General features: G+C 48.8%; 1 protein-coding gene across 1 annotated transcript in view; it reads left to right on the top strand.

The window, feature by feature from the left end:
• DEK (DEK proto-oncogene) overlaps positions 1-19,949 on the top strand; it is a 262,255-nt gene that overhangs the window by 147,455 nt on the left and 94,851 nt on the right. The window contains exon 9 of the mRNA XM_085607095.1: positions 19,445-19,608. Coding sequence (XP_085463221.1) covers positions 19,445-19,608 — 164 coding nt within the window. The remainder of the gene's footprint in view (positions 1-19,444; positions 19,609-19,949) is intronic.

Genomic DNA, 19,949 nt, shown 5'->3' with positions numbered 1-19,949 from the left:
TCCAGTCTTGCTAGCAGGCCTATGAAGCAGCACAGCCAAGAACAACAGTGACTGTCACTGAGGTCACAGGGCCCTTGAGAAGGGCCAGCTCTAGGGCAGTGCAACCAGTGTGACCGGGTGCTGACTTTGGGTGGAGACATTATGTTTGCAAGTAAATTAAGGGTTCGAGGCATATGAGCTGCAGATTATACACTGTGCATAGATCGCCATCTGGTGTTGGGCCCGGATGTTTGCAGTTTGTTTTTCTTCTTGGACAGTCTTTGGAAGTCACGAGTACGGTGACGACTCCTTCGGTCCGTACTGCGCATGGGCTTCGGCTCCATCCTCAGATTGTTTTTTTCCGCCATCGGGCTCGGATGTAATACTTCGTGCTCCGGCTTCGAATCTTTCCAGTTCGACCTTCGACGAAAAATCCTCGTCCATCGAGATTCTTCAGACGAAATCGGCTTCTTCATCTCTTTCGGCACTTCCTCGATTCCAGGCATCGGCTGCGGCCTTCGGGCCTATCTCGACTCCGGTCTCGGCCGATGGAAAGGACTCCCTTCAAGAAGTGCCCAAAATGTGGGTCTAAAATTCCCCACACCGATCTCCATCAGGTGTGCAACCTCTGCCTCTCTCCCGAACACGAGGCCCGAGACTGCCCCGCCTGCAAGTCTTTTCGATCGAAAAAGACTATTCGGGATCGACGAGCTCGGCGCACTCATCGACCTCGGCTCCACCTGACATCTTCGGAGAAGACACCGGAGCTTCGGGACAGCAGCACGCCGAACAGGAGGATGATGTCGTCAGCGCTTCCGAAGCTGACGACTCCGACGTGGAGGAGATCACACCGGCGCAGAGGGTCGTGAGTACTCTACCCCCTCCCACTCCCGCGCCCATACCGAAAGAGACTCCGGTTACCCCTTCGCCTCCGGGCCTAGGGAAAACCAAGCATACCGCTTCCATCACCCCACCTTCGGGCCCGGTGAAAAAGCATCACGTCTCCTGGTGGCTCTGGCTCGAGCCAGCCTCCTAGCGGCGCCGAAAAACACCCTTCAGCACCGAATAAAACAAGCTCCGTTCCAAAGCCATCGGTGTCGAAACCTGGCCTCTCGGTGCCGACCAAACATAAATCCCTCAGCACCGACGCTTCCGTGTCGAAGCCTGCCTCGGCGCCGAACAAAAAATCGGAGGCCCCGAGAAAGCATGGCGCGGATAAACCAACGAAGCAGTCGGTTCCGAAAACATCGGCACCGATGGAGGAATCTGTGCCGGAGGAGCTTTTCACGCCAGATCCTCTTCAAAAGACTTTAACAAAGGATTTAAAGACTGGACATTTAACTTTGTCTTCCAAGAAAAGCCATTTAGACAAGCCAACTCCTCCTCCACCACTAAAACAGAAGGACTCTGCCACATCCCCATTCAGAGTACCCTCCCCACCACCTCCTCCACTCCCCCATCTCCGCCCCCACCTTCTCCACCCTTGCCTCATCGCTCTCCAATCCCGTCTCCAGACCCTGATGACCAAGGAGATCCATTCTATGATCCAACAGATGCCCCGCAGGACCCCCCGCAGGACCCCACTCCTCCGGGAACACCTGACCCATAGGAGGATTATCACAATCCAGATGTGCCTCAGGATGATCTTTATCCATCCAGGCCATCTCCACCAGAGGACTCCCTGGGGTTCCACCACCTCTTACAACGGGCAGCACATTATCATGGGGTGGAGTTACACAGTGATCCAGTTGAGGAAGACTTCCTACTTGACACGTTTGACATAGCAGATAAATCCACCGCTATATTACCCATGCTTAAAGGGGTGACCAAACATGCGACAGAGGTTTTCAAAGACCCCGTCGGAGCTAGGGTCTTAAACCCCAGAATAGAAAAGAAATACAAGGCAGCCCCCACAGATCCTGCCTATATTAAAGGATCTGCACCCCTAGACTCATTAGTGGTATCCACAGCTAGGAAGCGCTCTAATTCTCAGTCATCTGGTGAAGCTCCGCCACCCGATAAGGAGTCCAAGCTCTTGGACGCGTCAGGCAAACGCACTGCCTCGCAAGCTGCCAATATGTGGCGCATCGTCAACACGCAAGCGCTGCTGGCGCGGTACGACCGAGCGCACTATGATGAGCTGGAGGCTCTTTTGCAACATCTCCCAGAGAAATATAAAAATAAGGCTCATGAACTGATACAAGAGGGAAAGATTATTACCAACACCTCTATTAAATGTGCACTTGACGCAGCTGACACAGCTTCCAGGGCTATAAACACCAGTGTTCTGCTTCGCCGCCACGCCTGGCTCAGGATCTCAGGCTTTAAACCAGAGGTCCAAGCATCTATATTGAACCACCCTTTTGACCAACAACACTTTTTTGGCCCAAAAGTAGACGAAGCCCTGGAAAAAATGAAGAAGGATACAGATACCGCGAAGTCTATGGGAGCACTACAATCACACACCCCTAGACGCTCCTTTCGCCGTTCCTCCTTTCGAGGCTCTGGCAGAGGTTACTCTTCCGATAACGCCTCCACGTCCTACAAGTCCCCTCCTCAGAATACCTTCACAAGGGGCTATCAAAGAGGTGGATATCGAGGAAACAATAATAAAGGCAGGGGCAAAACCAACACCGCCCGTTCTGCCACACCGCCCACACAATGACTTTCCCCCGCTCCCCCCAGACCGTTCCACTCCGGTCGGGGGCAGACTACAAGACTTCCTTCAAACCTGGGAGACCATAACATCAGACCAATGGGTGACCCAAATTATTCGGTCAGGGTACTGTCTCGAACTAACTTCTGCCCCCCCCCTCCCCCCCAATATTCCACCCAGACACCGTGCGATGTCACAAGAACATACCACACTTCTGAAACAAGAGGTACTCTCCCTACTCCAAAAACAAGCTATAGAGCAGGTCCCCGTCAATCAGCAAAATTTAGGGGTCTACTCTCTGTACTTTCTGATACCAAAGAGAGACGAGACCCTACGGCCCATTCTAGACCTCCGGCCTCTAAATGCATACATACATTCAGACAATTTTCACATGGTAACTCTCCAACAAGTTCTCCCACTCCTCTGTCAGGGCGACTTTCTCACTACACTGGACTTGAAAGACGCATACTTTCATATTCCAATACACCCTGCTCACAAAGTACCTCCGATTTGTGGTGGACGGCCAACATTATCAGTTCAAGGTTCTCCCCTTTGGTGTCACAACCGCACCACGGGTGTTTACCAAATGCCTGGCAGTAGTGGCGGCACACCTCAGAAGACAAAACATTCACGTCTTCCCCTACCTGGACGACTGGCTCACAAAAGCCGCGTCCTACCACCAGTGTGTGCAGCATACAAACACTACCATCCAACTACTCCACCAGCTAGGCTTTACGGTGAACCACCAAAAGTCCCACTTGATACCGTCTCACACAAAGCAATACCTCGGTGCCACTATAGACACCTCAAAAGCTATAGCCTATCCCAACTCAGCCAGAATCGCAAGCATACAAGCCTTGCGCCAAAAATTCCTTCTTCAGCACTCTCTCCCAGCAAGAGTGTTCATGAAACTAATAGGGATGATGGTGTCTCGCATCTTCATAGTGCCCATGCAAGACTTCACATGCGTCCACTCCAAGAGTGCCTAGCACGCTAGTGGAACCAGGCCCAGGGACAGCTGACGGATCTGGTGTTGGTGGACGGCCGCACCCATCGATCTCTGCAGTGGTGGAACACCACAAACCTTTCCAAAGGGCGACCGTTCCTGGACCCGGTTCCTCAGGTGATTCTAACAGACGCATCGCTCTCCGGCTGGGGAGCGCACCTATTACACCTCACAGTGCAAAGTGTATGGACGCCACAACAGAGGTTACTCCACATCAACCATCTGGAGTTATTGGCGATCTTTCTAGCCCTGAAATCGTTTCAGAAACAAATCTCAGCCAAGGCAGTCCTCATTCGCACAGACAATATGACTGCAATGTATTATATTCAAAAACAGGGGGGGGGACACACTCCCCAGCTATCTCGCTTAGCACCGAGCATATGGAGATGGGCAATCCCACAAAAAATCTTTCTCCTGGCACAACACGTCCCAGGCATACAAAACACCATGGCAGATCTGCTCAGCAGACAAATTCACGAATGGGAGCTGCATCCACAAGTTCTTCACCCATTCTTTCACAAGTGGGGGCATCCTCAGATAGACCTCTTCGCCACCCACGAAAACAAAAAATGCCCAAGCTTCGCCGCCAGATACCCACACCCATTGTCCAAAGGCAATGCGATATGGATGAACTGGTCAGGCAGATTTGCATACGCCTTTCCACCTCTCCCGCTAATTCCATTAGTGGTAAGGAAGTTACAACAGCACTCCCTCACACATTCTGGTAGCTCCAACATGGGCCAGGCAGCCGTGGTACACCACACTGCTACAGCTCTCGGTGGTACCACATCAAAAACTGCACCTGGCCCCATGCCACCTAACCCAGAACCATGGAGAAATCAGGCACCCGGACCCAGCTCAGCTCAACCTTGCGATCTGGCTCCTGAAATCTTAGAATTTGGATACCTTAACCTTCCCCCTGATTGCATGAACATTATCAAGGAAGCCAGACGTCCTACCACTCGAGCATGCTATGCCGCAAAGTGGAAGAGATTTGTTGTTTACTGCCGTAACAATACAATCAACCCTTTAGATGTATCCATACAGCACATCATATGCTATCTGCTCCATCTTCAAAGGTGTAACCTGGCGTACTCATCCATCCGTCTACACCTAGCAGCAATTGCTGCTTACCTACAAAACAGCATTTATCACTGTTCAGAGTGCCTGCTATTAAAGCCTTCATGGAAGGCCTTAAGAGTAATCCCGCCCAGGGCACCACCCTCACCTGTATGGAATCTAAATAGTCATAAGCGCCCGCCCTCCTCCCCGGTGGAGGGATACTTATTCATATGAAGAATGCTACAGGTCTGGCGTGCTACGCCTTCAAAAAGAACTGAACGTAAATGGGACCTGCTGGGCATTCTGGGATACTGGGGAAAGTTCTGGAAAACTGGAAAGTTTTCTTAAAGGCACAGTATCCTGTTCCAAGCCACATAATGGCAGCCTATGGGGCTTGTCTGTCCACTCCTTCCTCTCTATCATTCCAGAGGCTTTTGCTGGTAGAGGCAGGGTTTTTTCCTATGTGGAGAAAAACTAGACAGGCAGTGCTGTTTGTGGATGTTGGTGGAATTCTAGTTGAAGTACTGGACAGTGTAGCCTGTGGGTATAGGCTGCATTATCTGTCTTTAAATTAAATTCTCTTAAAGGTGTATGCAGGTCTGCATGATTTGTCACCTTTTAGAGATTATTTTGATTGCTCCGGGGTCCACGCACATGGGCGGGAGGGACTATTCACTAGATTAGGACTATAACAGAGATACCCCTACTACAGAACTGGAGTTACAGAAAAACTACTACTCCTTACAAGTCTAATGGGTCCGCCTTTCGAACCAGTGCATCAATGTGAGCTACAGTTCCTGACTTGGAAAACCGCTTTCCTCGTAGCTATCACTTCCCTTAGAAGGGTTAGCGAGATACAAGCGTTCACTATACAAGAACCCTTTTTACAGATACATCACAGCAAGGTGATACTTCGCACATCCAAAATTTCTGCTCAAGGTCATTTCCCCCTTCCATCTTAATCAATCGGTGGAATTACCGTTTTTTTCTCTCGCAACCTCAATCTGTTGCGGAAAGGGCTCTACATACACTTGATGTTAAAAGAGCTTTACTGTACTACATACAAAGAACGCAACCTTTCAGAAAGACTAAACAGTTGTTTGTCTCCTCTCCACCGCATAAAGGCAACCCCATTTCAAAATCAGGGATAGCTAGGTGGATTGTAAAGTGCATACAAATTTGCTATCACAAAGCAAAAAGAACATTATCTGTTCCACCTAAAGCCCACTCTACAAGAAAGATAGGGGCCTCTATGGCTTTTCTAGGGAACATACCCTTAGATGACATCTGCAAAGCAGCCACATGGTCAACACCGCACACCTTCACAAAACATTACTGTGTAGACGTGCACTCCAAACAAGCTAGTGTGGGCCAGGCTGTACTAAAGACACTGTTTCAAACCACTGCAACGGATACCGGTGGTCGCCGCTAGGGTTGGGTACTGCTATGTTCGAGGCCTGTGGGCTGCTGAATTCATATCTGTGCATAGATCGCCGCCTAGTATTGGGTCCGGATGTTTGCACGTTGTTGTCCTGGAAGAGTCTTCGAAGTATCCTGAGATAGGTGACTCCTCCCCTGGACCACAGTGCGCATGGGCATCCTCTCCATCCTCAGATTGTTTTTTTCCGCCATTGGGTTCGGATGTGCTTATCTTGACTCAAGTTAGGAAAATTTAGTTTCAGGCCAAAAGGCCTTTAGTTTTCGTCGGTACTGTTCCCGATCGGTATCGACAGTTTACTAGCTAGTTTAGCAAACTTATCAAGTTTTTTCGGATCCGTTTAATCCGACCATCGACGATGGAATGGAGGACCCCATTCAAACGGTGTCCTGTTTGCCACGCCAAATATCCACATATCGACGTCCACCCGGTGTGCAACAAATGCCTCTCACCGGATCACGACGAATCGAAATGTATGGCCTGTGCCCGATTCCGATCCAAGAAGACTCTCCGGAATCGACGGGCAGCGAGATTAGAAGCGCAGCAATCTGCACCGGCCCCGACCAACATCTTCAGCACCGAGGACGAAGATATTGAAAGCGTGGAAGACATAAACTCCAGCCCCGCTTCCGAACACGATTCCCGATCGGAAGACGCTGATGAAGCGCTTTTTCTCAGGGAAGAAGCCGACTATGAGGTAGGAGACTACGATGAGGCCTTTGGGGCCGAGGAAGATAGCTCTGGTGAAGAGCAGGGCCTACCCGTCCAAACGGAGGCTATCAAAGTGCGTCAGTCTACGGCTCCGGTCGAGGGATCGCCTTCGGGCCTTACCCGAGATCAATCCCGCAGTTCTTCGGCCCCGCCTTCTGGCCCGGCCTCGAACATCCAGCGAGAGCCATTATTACCGAAAAAGACTGGTTTCCCTTCAACGAAACCAATCGTCGCACCGGTTCAACAGAAACCGAAAGTGAAACTGGCAGTGGTCGGCTCGAAGACCTCCACTCCTTCGACGCCAGCCAAAACCATCTGCTCCGAACGCACAAAAAGGGATTTCGGCGCCAAACTCGCTGCAGCGGATGTCGGCACCGACCCGAAAAGGAAGGCCATCGGTACCACCAAAGCGCCTCGGCCCCCAGCACCGAAGCAATCGGCCCCGACCACCAAGGTTAAAATGGCCGCTCCATCGGAGTCCACTTCGAAGGCAGCGACTAGGGTCCAGTCATCGACGCTGTCGACCGCTACTACCTCTCCTCGACTCGATGACCCTGTGGCTCCGAAGAAGTCCACGCCTACCTCTACAGAACCACTCGGCACCAAAGAACCTTCGGCGTTCTCGGTGCGACAAGTTGCAGCGTCATTGCAACGCATCAGAGAACAGGCAGCCCTCCAGTCCACGTCGGGCTCCGACCCGAAAAAGGCTCCAAAGGCACCTTCGGCACCAACCAACATCACTTTTGGTTTGCCGCCGTCCACAGCGCCAAAAATGTTCGAGATCCGAACACGTGTCACCCAGACAAGGTCCCCATCTACTGGACACTCTCCTACTGGGCCTTCACCGTCCCAATTCATCGACGCAGACACCGGCAGACTCATGCTCCGAAAACGGAAGGTCACGCCAGACCAGGCTTTGGACTCTTACAGAATCCCTCTAAAGCAGAAACTGCCAGCAGAATCGGAACCGGTTCTATATGAACGCCTGCACACCTCCTATCCAGATCCCCAGTCCTTTTCTCCGACGCCCTCCGACACGGACGCAATGGAGGATTACATGGGTGATACCACCTACCCCAGGGATATAGATCCTGAGGAGCAGCAGGATCCAGATCAAGCTTGGGATGACCCTGCAGACCCGGGTGCTACAACAGATACCCAGGACACGCAGCTTTACGGCGCAAAAACATCTCCCACAGAGGACACTGCTGCCTTCAATGCCCTCATAGAACGTGCTGCAGCCAATCATGGAGTGCAACTCCACTCTGACACAGTTGAGGACGACTTCTTGGTGGACACTTTCGCCTCCTCAGAGACTGTCAAGACTCTGCCCATGTTAAAAGGTGTTCTCAAGCCAGCAAAGGACATTTTCAAGGAAACAACCAGGGCACGGGTGATAAACCCCAGGATTGAGAAAAAATACAAACCTGCGTCCGGGGACCCTATGTACATTAGAGGTCAGTTACCTCTGGACTCCATGGTGGTTGCTAACGCTCGCAAACGAGCGCACTCGCAAACAACTGGTGATGCTCCTCCCCCGGACAGAGTCCAAGGTGCTGGAGACCTCTGGCAAAAGGATTGCAGCCCAAGCAGCAAACATCTGGCGCATTGCCAATACACAGGCACTCCTAGCTCGCTACGATCAATCACACTATGGCACGCTAGAGTCACTACTCCCAACATCTACCAGACGAGTACAAAGAGGCAGTGGAGCTCCTCATCAGAGAGGGACAACTTCTTCCAAACGCATCCATTAAGTGTGCACTAGATGCTGCCGACACAGCTGCGAGGGCGATAAACACCAGCGTCATGTTACGCCGACACGCTTGGTTAAGAATCTCCGGATTCAAACCTGAGATTCAAAATAACATCCTAAATCAGCCTGTCAACCCCGACTACTTATTCGGACCAGAAGTTGACACCACCTTGGAAAAGATGAAGAAAAAAAACCACTGACACTGCAAAGTCAATGGGGGCTCTGCAAACGCAGACATTTCGTAGTGGCTCCTTTCGTCGCCCCGGAAATAGGGGAGCGGCTAGAGGACAGGGGTCACAGCAAACATACAATAAAGGGGGCACACAGAGTACCTACGATAAAAACAACAGAGGTGGATATCGTGGCTCCAGCACCAAGGGCAGAGGACGCGGTTACGGCAAAACCAGGTCCTCACCCAAGAACAAACAGTGACGCCCTCTCCCTTCCCCCCGACCACATCACACCTGTCGGGGGGAGACTCCAGCGGTTCCTGTCCACGTGGAATACCATCACCACGGACAGGTGGGTCAGGGATGTTATCCAGCACGGTTACTGTCTCGAATTAACCTCCACTCCATCCACAATACCGCCAAAGCACCGTCCTATGTCCTCAGAGCACTTAGCATTATTGCAGCAGGAAGTGCTAAGTATGCTGCAAAAAGGTGCAATAGAGGTCGTGCCCGTCCACCAGCAAGGGACAGGGGTGTACTCTCTGTACTTCTTAATACCAAAGAAGGACGGGTCACTCAGACCTATACTAGACCTGAGACCCCTCAACCACTACATTCTCTCAGAGCATTTCCATATGCTCACCCTACAGCAGGTTCTCCCGCTGCTCAGACAGGGAGACTTCCTAGCCACACTAGACCTCAAAGATGCGTATTTCCACATCCCCATACACCCGTCACACAGGAAATATCTCAGGTTCACTATTCAGGGGCAGCACTACCAATTCAATGTCCTCCCCTTCGGTGTGACAACAGCACCCAGAGTTTTCACCAAGTGCCTAGCTAATGGCAGCACATCTACGGAGACAACACATTCACGTCTACCCTTACCTGGACGACTCGCTTGTTCAGGCAAAGTCAGCCCAGCAATGTGCCAACCACATGTCCCTCACCATTCACCTTCTTCACAGTCTGGGATTCTCACTAAATTACCCAAAATCACATCTCCAACCCGCACACGTACAACAGTACCTAGGTGCGACCATAGACACTCTGGCAGCCACAGCTCAGCCAAATTTAGTGAGGATCAACAGCATGCAGATGCTGATTTCAAAGTTCAAACCTCAACACTCCCTTCCTGCGTGAGTGTTCATGCAGTTGATAGGCATGATGGCCTCCTGCATTTTCATAGTCCCACACGCGAGACTACATATGCGCCCGCTTCAGGAGTGCTTGGCACGTCAATGGAATCAGGCTCACGGGCAATTAAAAGACCTAGTGTTGGTGAGCGGTCGGGCATACAACTCTGCATTGGTGGAATCCACAAAACCTTTGCAAGGGCCGACCGTTCCAAGAGCCTGTTCCACAAATACAGACGGCGGACGCGTCTCTCCAGGGATGGGGAGCTCATGTACTCAATTACACAGTGCAGGGACTATGGACAATACAACAAAAGAAGATGCACATCAACCTTCTAGAACTGTTGGCAATCTTCCTGGCAATGAAGGCATTCAAAGTACACTTGTGCAACAAAGTCGTGTTGATCCGGACGGACAATATGACTTCCATGTACTACATACAGAAGCAGGGAGGAACACACTCTCCACAGTTGTCTCATCTGGCTCAGAGCATGTGGAAGTGGGCCATTCAGAGGAACATATTCCTCATGGCGGAACACCTCCCCGGCAAGGACAACCAGATGGCGGATCTGCTCAGCAGACACAGCCACCAGATGCACGAGTGGGAACTACATCGGTCAGTACTCCAACCGTACTTCCACGGTGGGGTCATCCAGAGATAGACCTATTCGCGACAAGCGAAAACGCAAAATGCCAAAGCTTTGCCGCCAGGTTCCCACATCCACAGTCACAGGGCAATGCGATATGGATGAACTGGTCCGGCAGATTTGCGTACGCTTTTCCCCCAGCGCCATTGATAGCGCTGGTGGCACGCAAACTGCGACAGCACTCACTGACACTCATCCTAGTTGCTCCCACATGGGCGTGCCAGCCATGGTACACCACCTTTCTAGAACTTTCCGTGGTGCCGCATCAAAGGCTGCGGATCAAACCCGCGCTTTTGACGCAGAACCATGGAGAAATTCAGCACCCAGATCCGCAACAGCTGAACCTGGCAATCTGGCTCCTGAAGTCCTAGAGTTTGGCTACCTAAACCTGCCACCTGACTGTATGGAGATCATTAAGGAGGCCAGGAGACCCACTACCAGAGCCTGCTATGCAGCTAAATGGAAGAGGTTTGTCATCTACTGCAACAACAATGACATTAACCCGCTAGACGCATCCATTCAAAATATAATCTGTTACCTCTTACACCTATACCGATGCAATCTGGCATACACCGCAATACGTATCCATTTGACCGCAATAGCAGCCTATCTCCAGAACAGGCAGCCCCTCTCCTTGTTCAGAGTGCCTGCCATCAAAGCTTTCTTGGAGGGACTTAAACGAGTAATTCCCCCAAGACACCCACCAGCACCGGTGTGGAACCTCAACTTGGTCCTCACCCGACTAATGGGTCCACCCTTCGAACCTCTCCACTCATGTGAGATTCAATTCCTCACCTGGAAAGTAGCTTTCCTAGTGGCAATCACTTCGTTAAGAAGAGTTGGTGAACTCCAGGCACTAGCCATTCATACAGGTTCACGCAAACAGGGTCGTACTTCGTACCAACCCCAAATTCATGCCTAAAGTAATATCACAGTTCCACATGAATCAAACTATAGAACTGCCTGTTTTCTTTCAAAATCCACAAAATGTAGCAGAGAGAATGCTCCATACACTAGATGTAAGAAGAGCCCTCATGTACTATATAGACAGAACTAAAGTCTTTAGGAAGACAAAACAACTTTTCGTTGCCTTTTCTCCACAACACAAGGGCAACGCCATTTCCAAAGCAGGTATAGCCAGATGGATCGTTAAATGTATTCAAATTTGCTATCAAAAGGCTAAACGCACATTAACTATTCCCCCCGCGAGCCCATTCAACACGTAAGTTAGGGGCGTCCATGGCTTTCCTGGGAAACATTCCTTTACAGGAAATATGTAGAGCAGCCACATGGTCCACTATACATACATTTACCAAACACTACTGTGTAGATGTACACTCAAAACAGCAGGCAGCTGTAGGACAGGCTGTTCTCAAAACTCTTTTTCAGACCGCTGCATCTGGCACCGGTGGCCGCCGCTAATAGGAGGTACTGCTATGCATTCTATGCACAGATATGAATTCAGCAGCCCACATGCCTCGAACTGAATATGCTACTTACCAGTATGCATCTGTTCTTGGCATGTAGGGCTGCTGACATTCATATCGCCCACCCTCCTCCCCGGCGCCTGTAGCAGCTGCAGCTCTCAGAATTACTGTATAGCATGGTCATCACTTTCTGTATCTACTCCATCACTGCCACAATGGCGAAAAACAATCTGAGGATGGAGAGGATGCCCATGCGCACTGTGGTCCAGGGGAGGAGTCTCCTATCTCAGGATACTTCGAAGACTCTTCCAGGACAACAACGTGCAAACATCCGGACCCAACACTAGGCGGCGATTTATGCACAGATATGAATGTCAGCAGCCCTACATGCCAAGAACAGATGCATACTGGTAGGTAGCATATTCAATAATCTATGCACAGTGTATAATCTGCAGCTCATATGCCTCGAACGGAATATGCTACTTACCAGTATGCATCTGTTCTTGGCATGTAGAGCTGCAGATCTATAAATCTATACACGCCCACCCGCCTCCCCGGCTACCTGTATCCGTTCCAGTCTATCTTATTTAGATACAACACACATGCGTTTCTTCACTATTATCACTACGCTCCATCTTTTCCCTGCTGGCGAAAAACAATGTGAGAATGGAGCCGAAGCCCATGCGCAGTACGGACTGAAGGAGGAGTCACCGAACTCGTGACTTCCAAACATTGTCCAAGAAGAAAAACAAACTGCAAACATCCGGGCCCAACACCAGATGGCGATCTATGCACAATGTATAGATCTGCAGCTCTACATGCCAAGAACAGATGCATACTGGTAAGTAGCATATTCCTTTTAAAAGAGCTTGCTGCCTCCTTCCTGGCCTCCAGCAATTTTCGGCAACAATAAAAATGCCATGAGTCTAGGGTTTAATGCTCTTCCTAGAGAGAGAACGGAGTTTTGTCTAGTGGAAGTTTTGACTCCTGGAAAGGTAGCACATAGTCTTAATGTGCCTGCAGCAAAGAACATGTACCGTGCAGATCACAACGTGCACATAATGTAAATACGTCAGTGGGCTTCTGCGTGTGTGTGTAGGTGGCTCTGTGGGTTGCTCTGTGTGTGTGGGTGGCTTTGTGTGTGTGGCTCTGTGTGTGGCTGCAAATGCAATAGGTCTCGCATTTGAGAGTGATTAAGCTATTGACATTGTAAATAACAAGGTCGTTTCTTTAAATGTTTTAAAAACAAAAACATAAACAAAAATGTCATGAGCAATGCCAATAGCTCTAACTTTAACAATGCCGAGACCGTTGCATTGTAAATGCTTGTTTATAAATTGATGTGGCACTCCTTAATGAGCCGCTTGACTGTTTTGCAGATGTCTAACACTTCTTTCTGATAAGCCTAAGGCTGCTCAACCACACTACCCCCTAAGAGAGCACCTTGGAATTGCGAGAACGACCTACTGTCTGCTTATAAGAGATACCTGGCCAAGTGTGCCTCTTTTTGGTAAAGGGGCAGCTTCCTACAAGAGCTATTACAAGAGAGGCCGGTATTTATCCAAATCATTCGGCTGCTGCTGTTTTTGAAGACCTATCGCCCATAGCTGTCGTCGTGGTCTGGCCCTTAGTCATTTCTCATACATTTGCCGTACTGCTATTTGTTGCCGATGCAGACTGAATACAGAGTAAGATTGAGCTGGAAACACCCTGTGGTCTTTTGCAAATGAAATGAGTACAGAAAACATCTGTAAAAATATTACGACTGGTGTTTAACACAGGGGTTCTAATTACACAGTGGTCACAGCAATATTGCCACCAGTCACATCACATCTTTTCAACCTCGCAAGAACACTTATGGAAGAGGCATCTAGCAAATGCCAGCTGCCATTACAACCAAGAGGTGGAGTAGTCAAAGCAGTAAGCTAGGCGATGCCAATTGGGTATAAGCCTCCGCTATGTACCCTTTTAAGGGTCGAACCACATGCACTGAATCCGGATTAGCAGGTAGAGCCCAGGGCATTTCAGACACATTACACCAATTCCTAGTAGTTGAAAATTGGGGTAAAAAAAAGGGGGGAGCCTGCAAAAAGCTTGTTTCAGCTCACAAGTACAGTACACCTGTCAGGCTGCAACATGGATGTCCTTCCATCCGTTCACCAGACGCTACTACCTTGACAATCTAGTCCGTTGTAATGGATACTTGCATGCTCGGTCCTCCAAGACTTTTTGGTCTAAACCAGTTCGCAGATCCGCGTCTGCGGAGTTTTTGCCTTGGTATCTATATTATAAGGTCAGGAATCTGTGACTAGGTCTGTATCAGATGAGCAAGTTAAGCACCTTCCATAACGCCTTATCTGGTAGAGACTATATCTAGCTGCAGATTTCTTTCTGGGCCTCCATGTTTCTGCGAACTGGTCTTCTACCTAAACAAGCCCTTAGTTTCTGCATACTGGCCAGTCAACCTTCAGATGTGGCTCCATGCTTATGGTGCAAAAAGAGTTGCATTAAGTTGTTTGCATGCTGGGGTGGCGCCTATAGGCACTGCGTACTCTATGCGTGGTCGATCAGTGCAGCTTACCAGTGCGCAGAGGGAATGTCAAAGATCTTTCCGATCCAGTCTGATGCCTTTGGAATATTCAAAGGTAAGTAATCTGTGGCTAGATAGTCCCTGCCAGGTACGTGTTACGTTACTTAAGGTAAGTAACTTGTTTTGTCTTGGAGGAATCTCCATTGATAGTCATAAGCATTTAAATAGTTAATACCACGTGCAAGAATTCTGGAGCACTTCATAGAATATCTCAAGTGTAGAAATTCGCCTTAGTTCAGGAAGGCCTGCAGAACACTTAAGAACATAATATGTAGCATAAAACAGGCTACAGTGATGAAATTCTTCAGATTGTAGTGAGAAAAGGGTCAATGTACCCATATATATGTTTAATGTGGGTATTTTTACAAAATGGCTTCAATCTCTTACACAAACCCTTCTCTTTAAAATTGAGAGACAGAGTAGCCCCATAAGCTGCTATTATGTGAGTTTCAAACCATGTGTGTGCCTTTTAGGACCCAGACCACCAGTATCCCATCATGCTTAGCTGGTGGCAGTTGCCTTGGTCATCTGCGCGCTGGTAGGTGGCATCATTTGGCTCCACGTGTCTGCACCGGAAGTGACTTCTAGGGCCCCGATATAGGCCCCACCTAGGCATGTTAACATCAGTAGTTTTCTTTCCACGCCAGCCAGTGCTGATCTGGAGAAAAGCTACCCCTTAAGTCACTGTTTGACTTTTTTTTTTTTATTCTTTTTTTTTTTTTTTTACTTTTACTGACTTGAGGTTTTTCTTCCTTGAGTGCCAGGGAAGTCCTCCAGGAAAGCCAGCTCCAAGCCCTGCGGAGCCTGTCATCGACCGATGTTGGTGACTGATCCGCATCTTGTATGCTGTGGGGTCTCGAACACGACTAAAGTTGTACTCAGACTGTTGCGCCATAAATCCTAATGCCTTGTGGGAGGGGTCCTTCAAGCTCATGGCGCCACTCTTGGTCCCGCGCAAGGGAAAGGTTGTGGTCGTGGAGTCACTCGTTCCACTCCAAATCCTCAGGACATTCGTGTAAATCTCTACACAAGAAGAGTAAATTGAACAGGTCTTTCGACTTCTGCTCGGCCGACGAGGGAGCGTCTACTTTCAAGGCCTGGCTCCGCTAGAGACCCTGAGCTGACTTTACACCTCCCTGACTTTACACCCAACTAAGAGTTTCATGAAGCAATGAGCCTCATATAAAGGCGACCCGACCGCCATGCCTTTAGGCCCTGCAATGTCGAAAGGCTGTCTTATCTAGTTCTTCCCTGGCAGCTGTGGCCCCAGCGCCAGTCAGGCCCTAAGGATCCAAACCGGCAGCAGTTGTACCATCTCAATCTTCCCTGATGCCGGCGTCCCAGAGTTGCACCATGCTTGCTCTGATCCCAGACTCCGATCTGACACAGTTAGGCGCTTTGCCTCACAATATAAGGAAAAATATTGAATCAGTGTCAAAGTGTATTCTTCAGAAGTTCTTCTTTTATTTAGACTGGGTTAAAACAACTATCTGGATGAATTAAACAGCCAACGCTTTTCGTCCATACACATGGACTTCTTCGGGGCATAGATAGTTTGGATGCAATAGTAGTTAAGCCAAGGAGTTCCACGAAGTGGCTGGTATGGTAAAGTCCTTTTCACTTATTTTTTTAAAACATAGAATAACAAATCGCATGTATTAAGCGAAAAGGGTGCGAGGTTAATCAGGTCAGACTGTCTTTGCCACATGGGGTAGTTAACCATCCAAAAGGCTATTAAGTCGAGCTTGTGGAGAACCCTTAATATGGGTAAAGTACACAAGCTGGGGTCAAGTCGTGATGAGCATAGGTCCACCCATGTATCGTGGGCCCAATATTAGTGGCTGTATGCTGTAACCGGCCTCAATAACCCGGGGTATGCGGTCGAACGTCTCCCGCCAGGTAGCGTCCGGACGAAGTTAGTCACGACTTGACCCCAGCTTGTGTACTTTACCCATATTAAGGGTTCTCTTAATACATGCAATTATGTTTTGAAAAATAAGTGAAAAGGACTTTACCATACCAGCCACTTAGTGGAACTCCTTGGCTTAACTAGCATTCCCTATTGCATCTAAATTATCTATACCCTGAAGAAGTCCATGTGTATGGACGAAACGCTTTGACTGTTTAATTAATCCAGATCGTTGTTTTAGCCTTGTCTAAATATATAATTAAAAAACTTTTGAATACGTTTTTGGACACAGATTTAATATTTTTCCTTGTATAGTGGTGCACCGTTTGCTTTTGTTCTAATTGTGACTTTCCTGTTTTTGGATTGCATTGTGGCAGTGGGTGCGTGAACAGTGTGCACACATCTGGGTACTCCCAGTGTATATACATAATAGAAGGGATGTCAGGTCAGGTGTTCTATAGGGTTCCACTGTCTAAGCTTTTCTCTTGAAGAGCTTTGCCTCCTAGCTGAAAGCCTGAGCCCTATTCCTTGGGTTACAACTTGAGGAGGAAAGGGAGGGGTAGCTGGATCCTGAGGAATACCAGCTATATAAAGAAAACCTTAACATGGAGTGGTGTGAGCAACTGGATGAAGCCAGTAGACTAAATACCTCTCCGGATACAGGTATGCTTTATTTTCCCCTACCGTTGCTATGGAAGAGGCCAATTATTTTGAGCAGTGGTGGTGTGGAGGGCGGCTGAGGTTCTTAACCGCCAGTAGCAGTCAAGACTAATGTCTTGACAGAGGTGCGGGAACAGGTAGTCCTCCCTTCAGAACTACTGCTGCCATCCAGTGACTTCCTCACTGATGTCCTTTTGGGGACTTGGTCCAAACCCCACATAGGGGCACCTGTGAATGAGATGATTGCCTGGTGCTACTGCCTTTCCCTAAAGGCCCCAAACCTCCCATCCTAACACTATTGTGCAGGTGCTCACAACAGTCCCAGAGGAGGCCCGGGCCATACTGTGACTGTTGCAGATAGGAGAGGTGGAGCGAAGTTCACTATTTGTTGTGGGCTTGACACGACTGACTGAGCAGATCGTGTTTTTTCGACCGTGGTCTTGAGGCGCCACGCATTGTTGAGAACGACTGGATTTTCAGGGGATGTTAAATCCTCTTATAGACGCGCCCTTTGATTGCACCAGTCTCTTTGGACACAAGGCAGATTCTGTGCTGGAGTGCTTCAGGGCAGGTCCTTGGGCCATTCTATGCCCCCCACGTCATCCTCTGCCTTTCATGGCTATGGAAGGGGCTTCCAGCTGCACCAATTCCCTCCCCCACACCAATTGCCTCCCAGCCACTAAGCTGTGCATGTTCCCCAGCATCTGCTTGCTGAGGGAGTGGTAACCACAGCCCTCGTGGGTCTGGCAGCCCCTTCCCAGTCAACACAGCACTCTCCTCCCTGTGACAAACCCACCCTCCAGCCTCCAAACCTTCCTAATGTGCCCCATTGCCAGCATGGGATTCAAGTTGGTGTTAGGATTTACCATCTCCTGCCCCGCTGGCATTCAGTATCTTTGAACCGGTGGGTTTTGCAAATCCTGCCAAGGAGCTACTACCTCCTCTCCATAATTATCCGATCAGGCTTCTGACGATAAAAACAGCCTTCCTTGTGGCTGTTACATCTACCTGTAGAGTAAGTGAGCTGCAGGCTGTGTCATCTATGCCGCCTTATTAGTCTAGTCTGACAAACTGGTACTTCGCTCAGGGAGCTCTTTTCTACAGAAGATGGCTACTGCATTCCACATGACCAAATCCATCACTTTGCCTACCCTTTTATGTTCTACCTTATACTCTAAATAAGAGGAGTGACTCCAAATTTTGGACCTAAAAAGAGCTTTGTCGTTCTACCTTGACCGCACACGAGAGTTCCTAGATGGACGACCAACTCTGTGGGGTATGTTGGTGTGAAGAAAGGCCGGGCTGTGCAGAAGCTGACCATCACTAGATGGAACGTGCTCTGCATTAAAATCTGCTACGCATTGGCCAAGAAGCAAACTCCAGAAGGTTTGCAAGCTCATTCCATCAGAGCTAAAACTGCGACTACTGCGTTAGCTTGCAAAGTGTCCTGGACATCTACCAGGCAGAAACGTGGGCTTTCCTGCACAGGTTCACCAAACATTACTGTCTGCACTGTCGGGTGTATAGTGATTGGCACTTTGCCCATTTAGTCCTTTGGAATTTTTTTTGTTTGAAATTGATCCGCAGACCCACCACCAGGGATGGTATTGCTTGGGTATCTATTCAAAGGTAAGGAATCTGCAGCTAGAAGTATCTATCAAATGAACAAATTACTTGCGTTCGGTAACATCTTAACTGGTAGAGACTAGATCTAGCTGCAGATTCCTTACTGACCCACCCATCCGCCCTGCTCTGCGAACTGATTTCTAGGGACGTGGTTGATCCCTTTCAGGGCCTTAGTTTTCCACACCTGTGGTCTGTGTTCTTCATGGCTTCGTGCTTCTGGCATGGAAAGTTGTGAAAAACTGATTTCAGCGTGCCTAGGTTATACCTATACAGGTGCTGTGGACGACTGACCACACATGCAGAGTTGAAAGACACCACCTACTGACTTGCAGAGGTACTGCTCACAAATCTTCCAAATCCAATCTTGTGCCTGGGAAACTCAAAGGTAAGGAATCAGCGGCTATATATAGTCTATACCAGATGGGCATTACAGGAGGTAACTAACTTGTCCTTAAAGTGCTATAAACCTGCTGATAAGTACTTCGAGCTTCAATTTAGCTTGTCACCAGCACTTAAAGTAATGGAAGATACCCAATGTCTGCCTTTACTACGAACTGATTTAGGAGGGAACCTCTACATTTTCTTAGCCTGCATTAGAACAAGGTAGTATGATTTTAGGATGCGTCAAGGTTCCCATAACTGCTGACCTTGTTTTTCATTTTTAATTATAGAAGAAATTCCAGAGTCTGAAAGTGAGTCTGACAGTTCAGATGATGAACCTCTGATCAAAAAAGTGAAGAAGCCGCCTACAGACGATGAGATAAAAGCTACTGTAAAAAGGTTATTGGCTGATGCAAATTTGGAAGAAGTCACAATGAAGCAGATTTGTAAGAAGGTAAGCCACAACTTAAACCAGTTTCTCAAATGATGCAACAGTCTTTGTAAAGTGAACTTTGCTTGCTTTTGTTCCCCATTCCGATAGTCGCCCATATTCTTATGTCCGATCTCATTTCCTCCTTATTTCCAGGCACTGAAGAGAAACTTAGCTGATTTTAACATGCATAAACCTGCTTCATTTAAAAAAAAAAATGGATAGCTTGCAGAGTGAAGTCCCTGTATACTGGTCTCCTTCCCAAACCGAAATACTTAACCTTCTATCTAATACATCAGTTATAACATGTGGGCTAACAACAAAGGGTTTATCCTTTCAACAACTTGCTGTAAAAACTGAGATCT

The sequence above is a fragment of the Triturus cristatus genome, chromosome 5_2, assembly GCF_964204655.1.
Source record: "Triturus cristatus chromosome 5_2, aTriCri1.1, whole genome shotgun sequence".
NCBI classification, from domain to species: Eukaryota; Metazoa; Chordata; class Amphibia; order Caudata; family Salamandridae; genus Triturus; species Triturus cristatus.
Note: the sequence above shows the minus strand (reverse complement) of the source record. Positions and strands in the feature narration are given on the sequence as shown.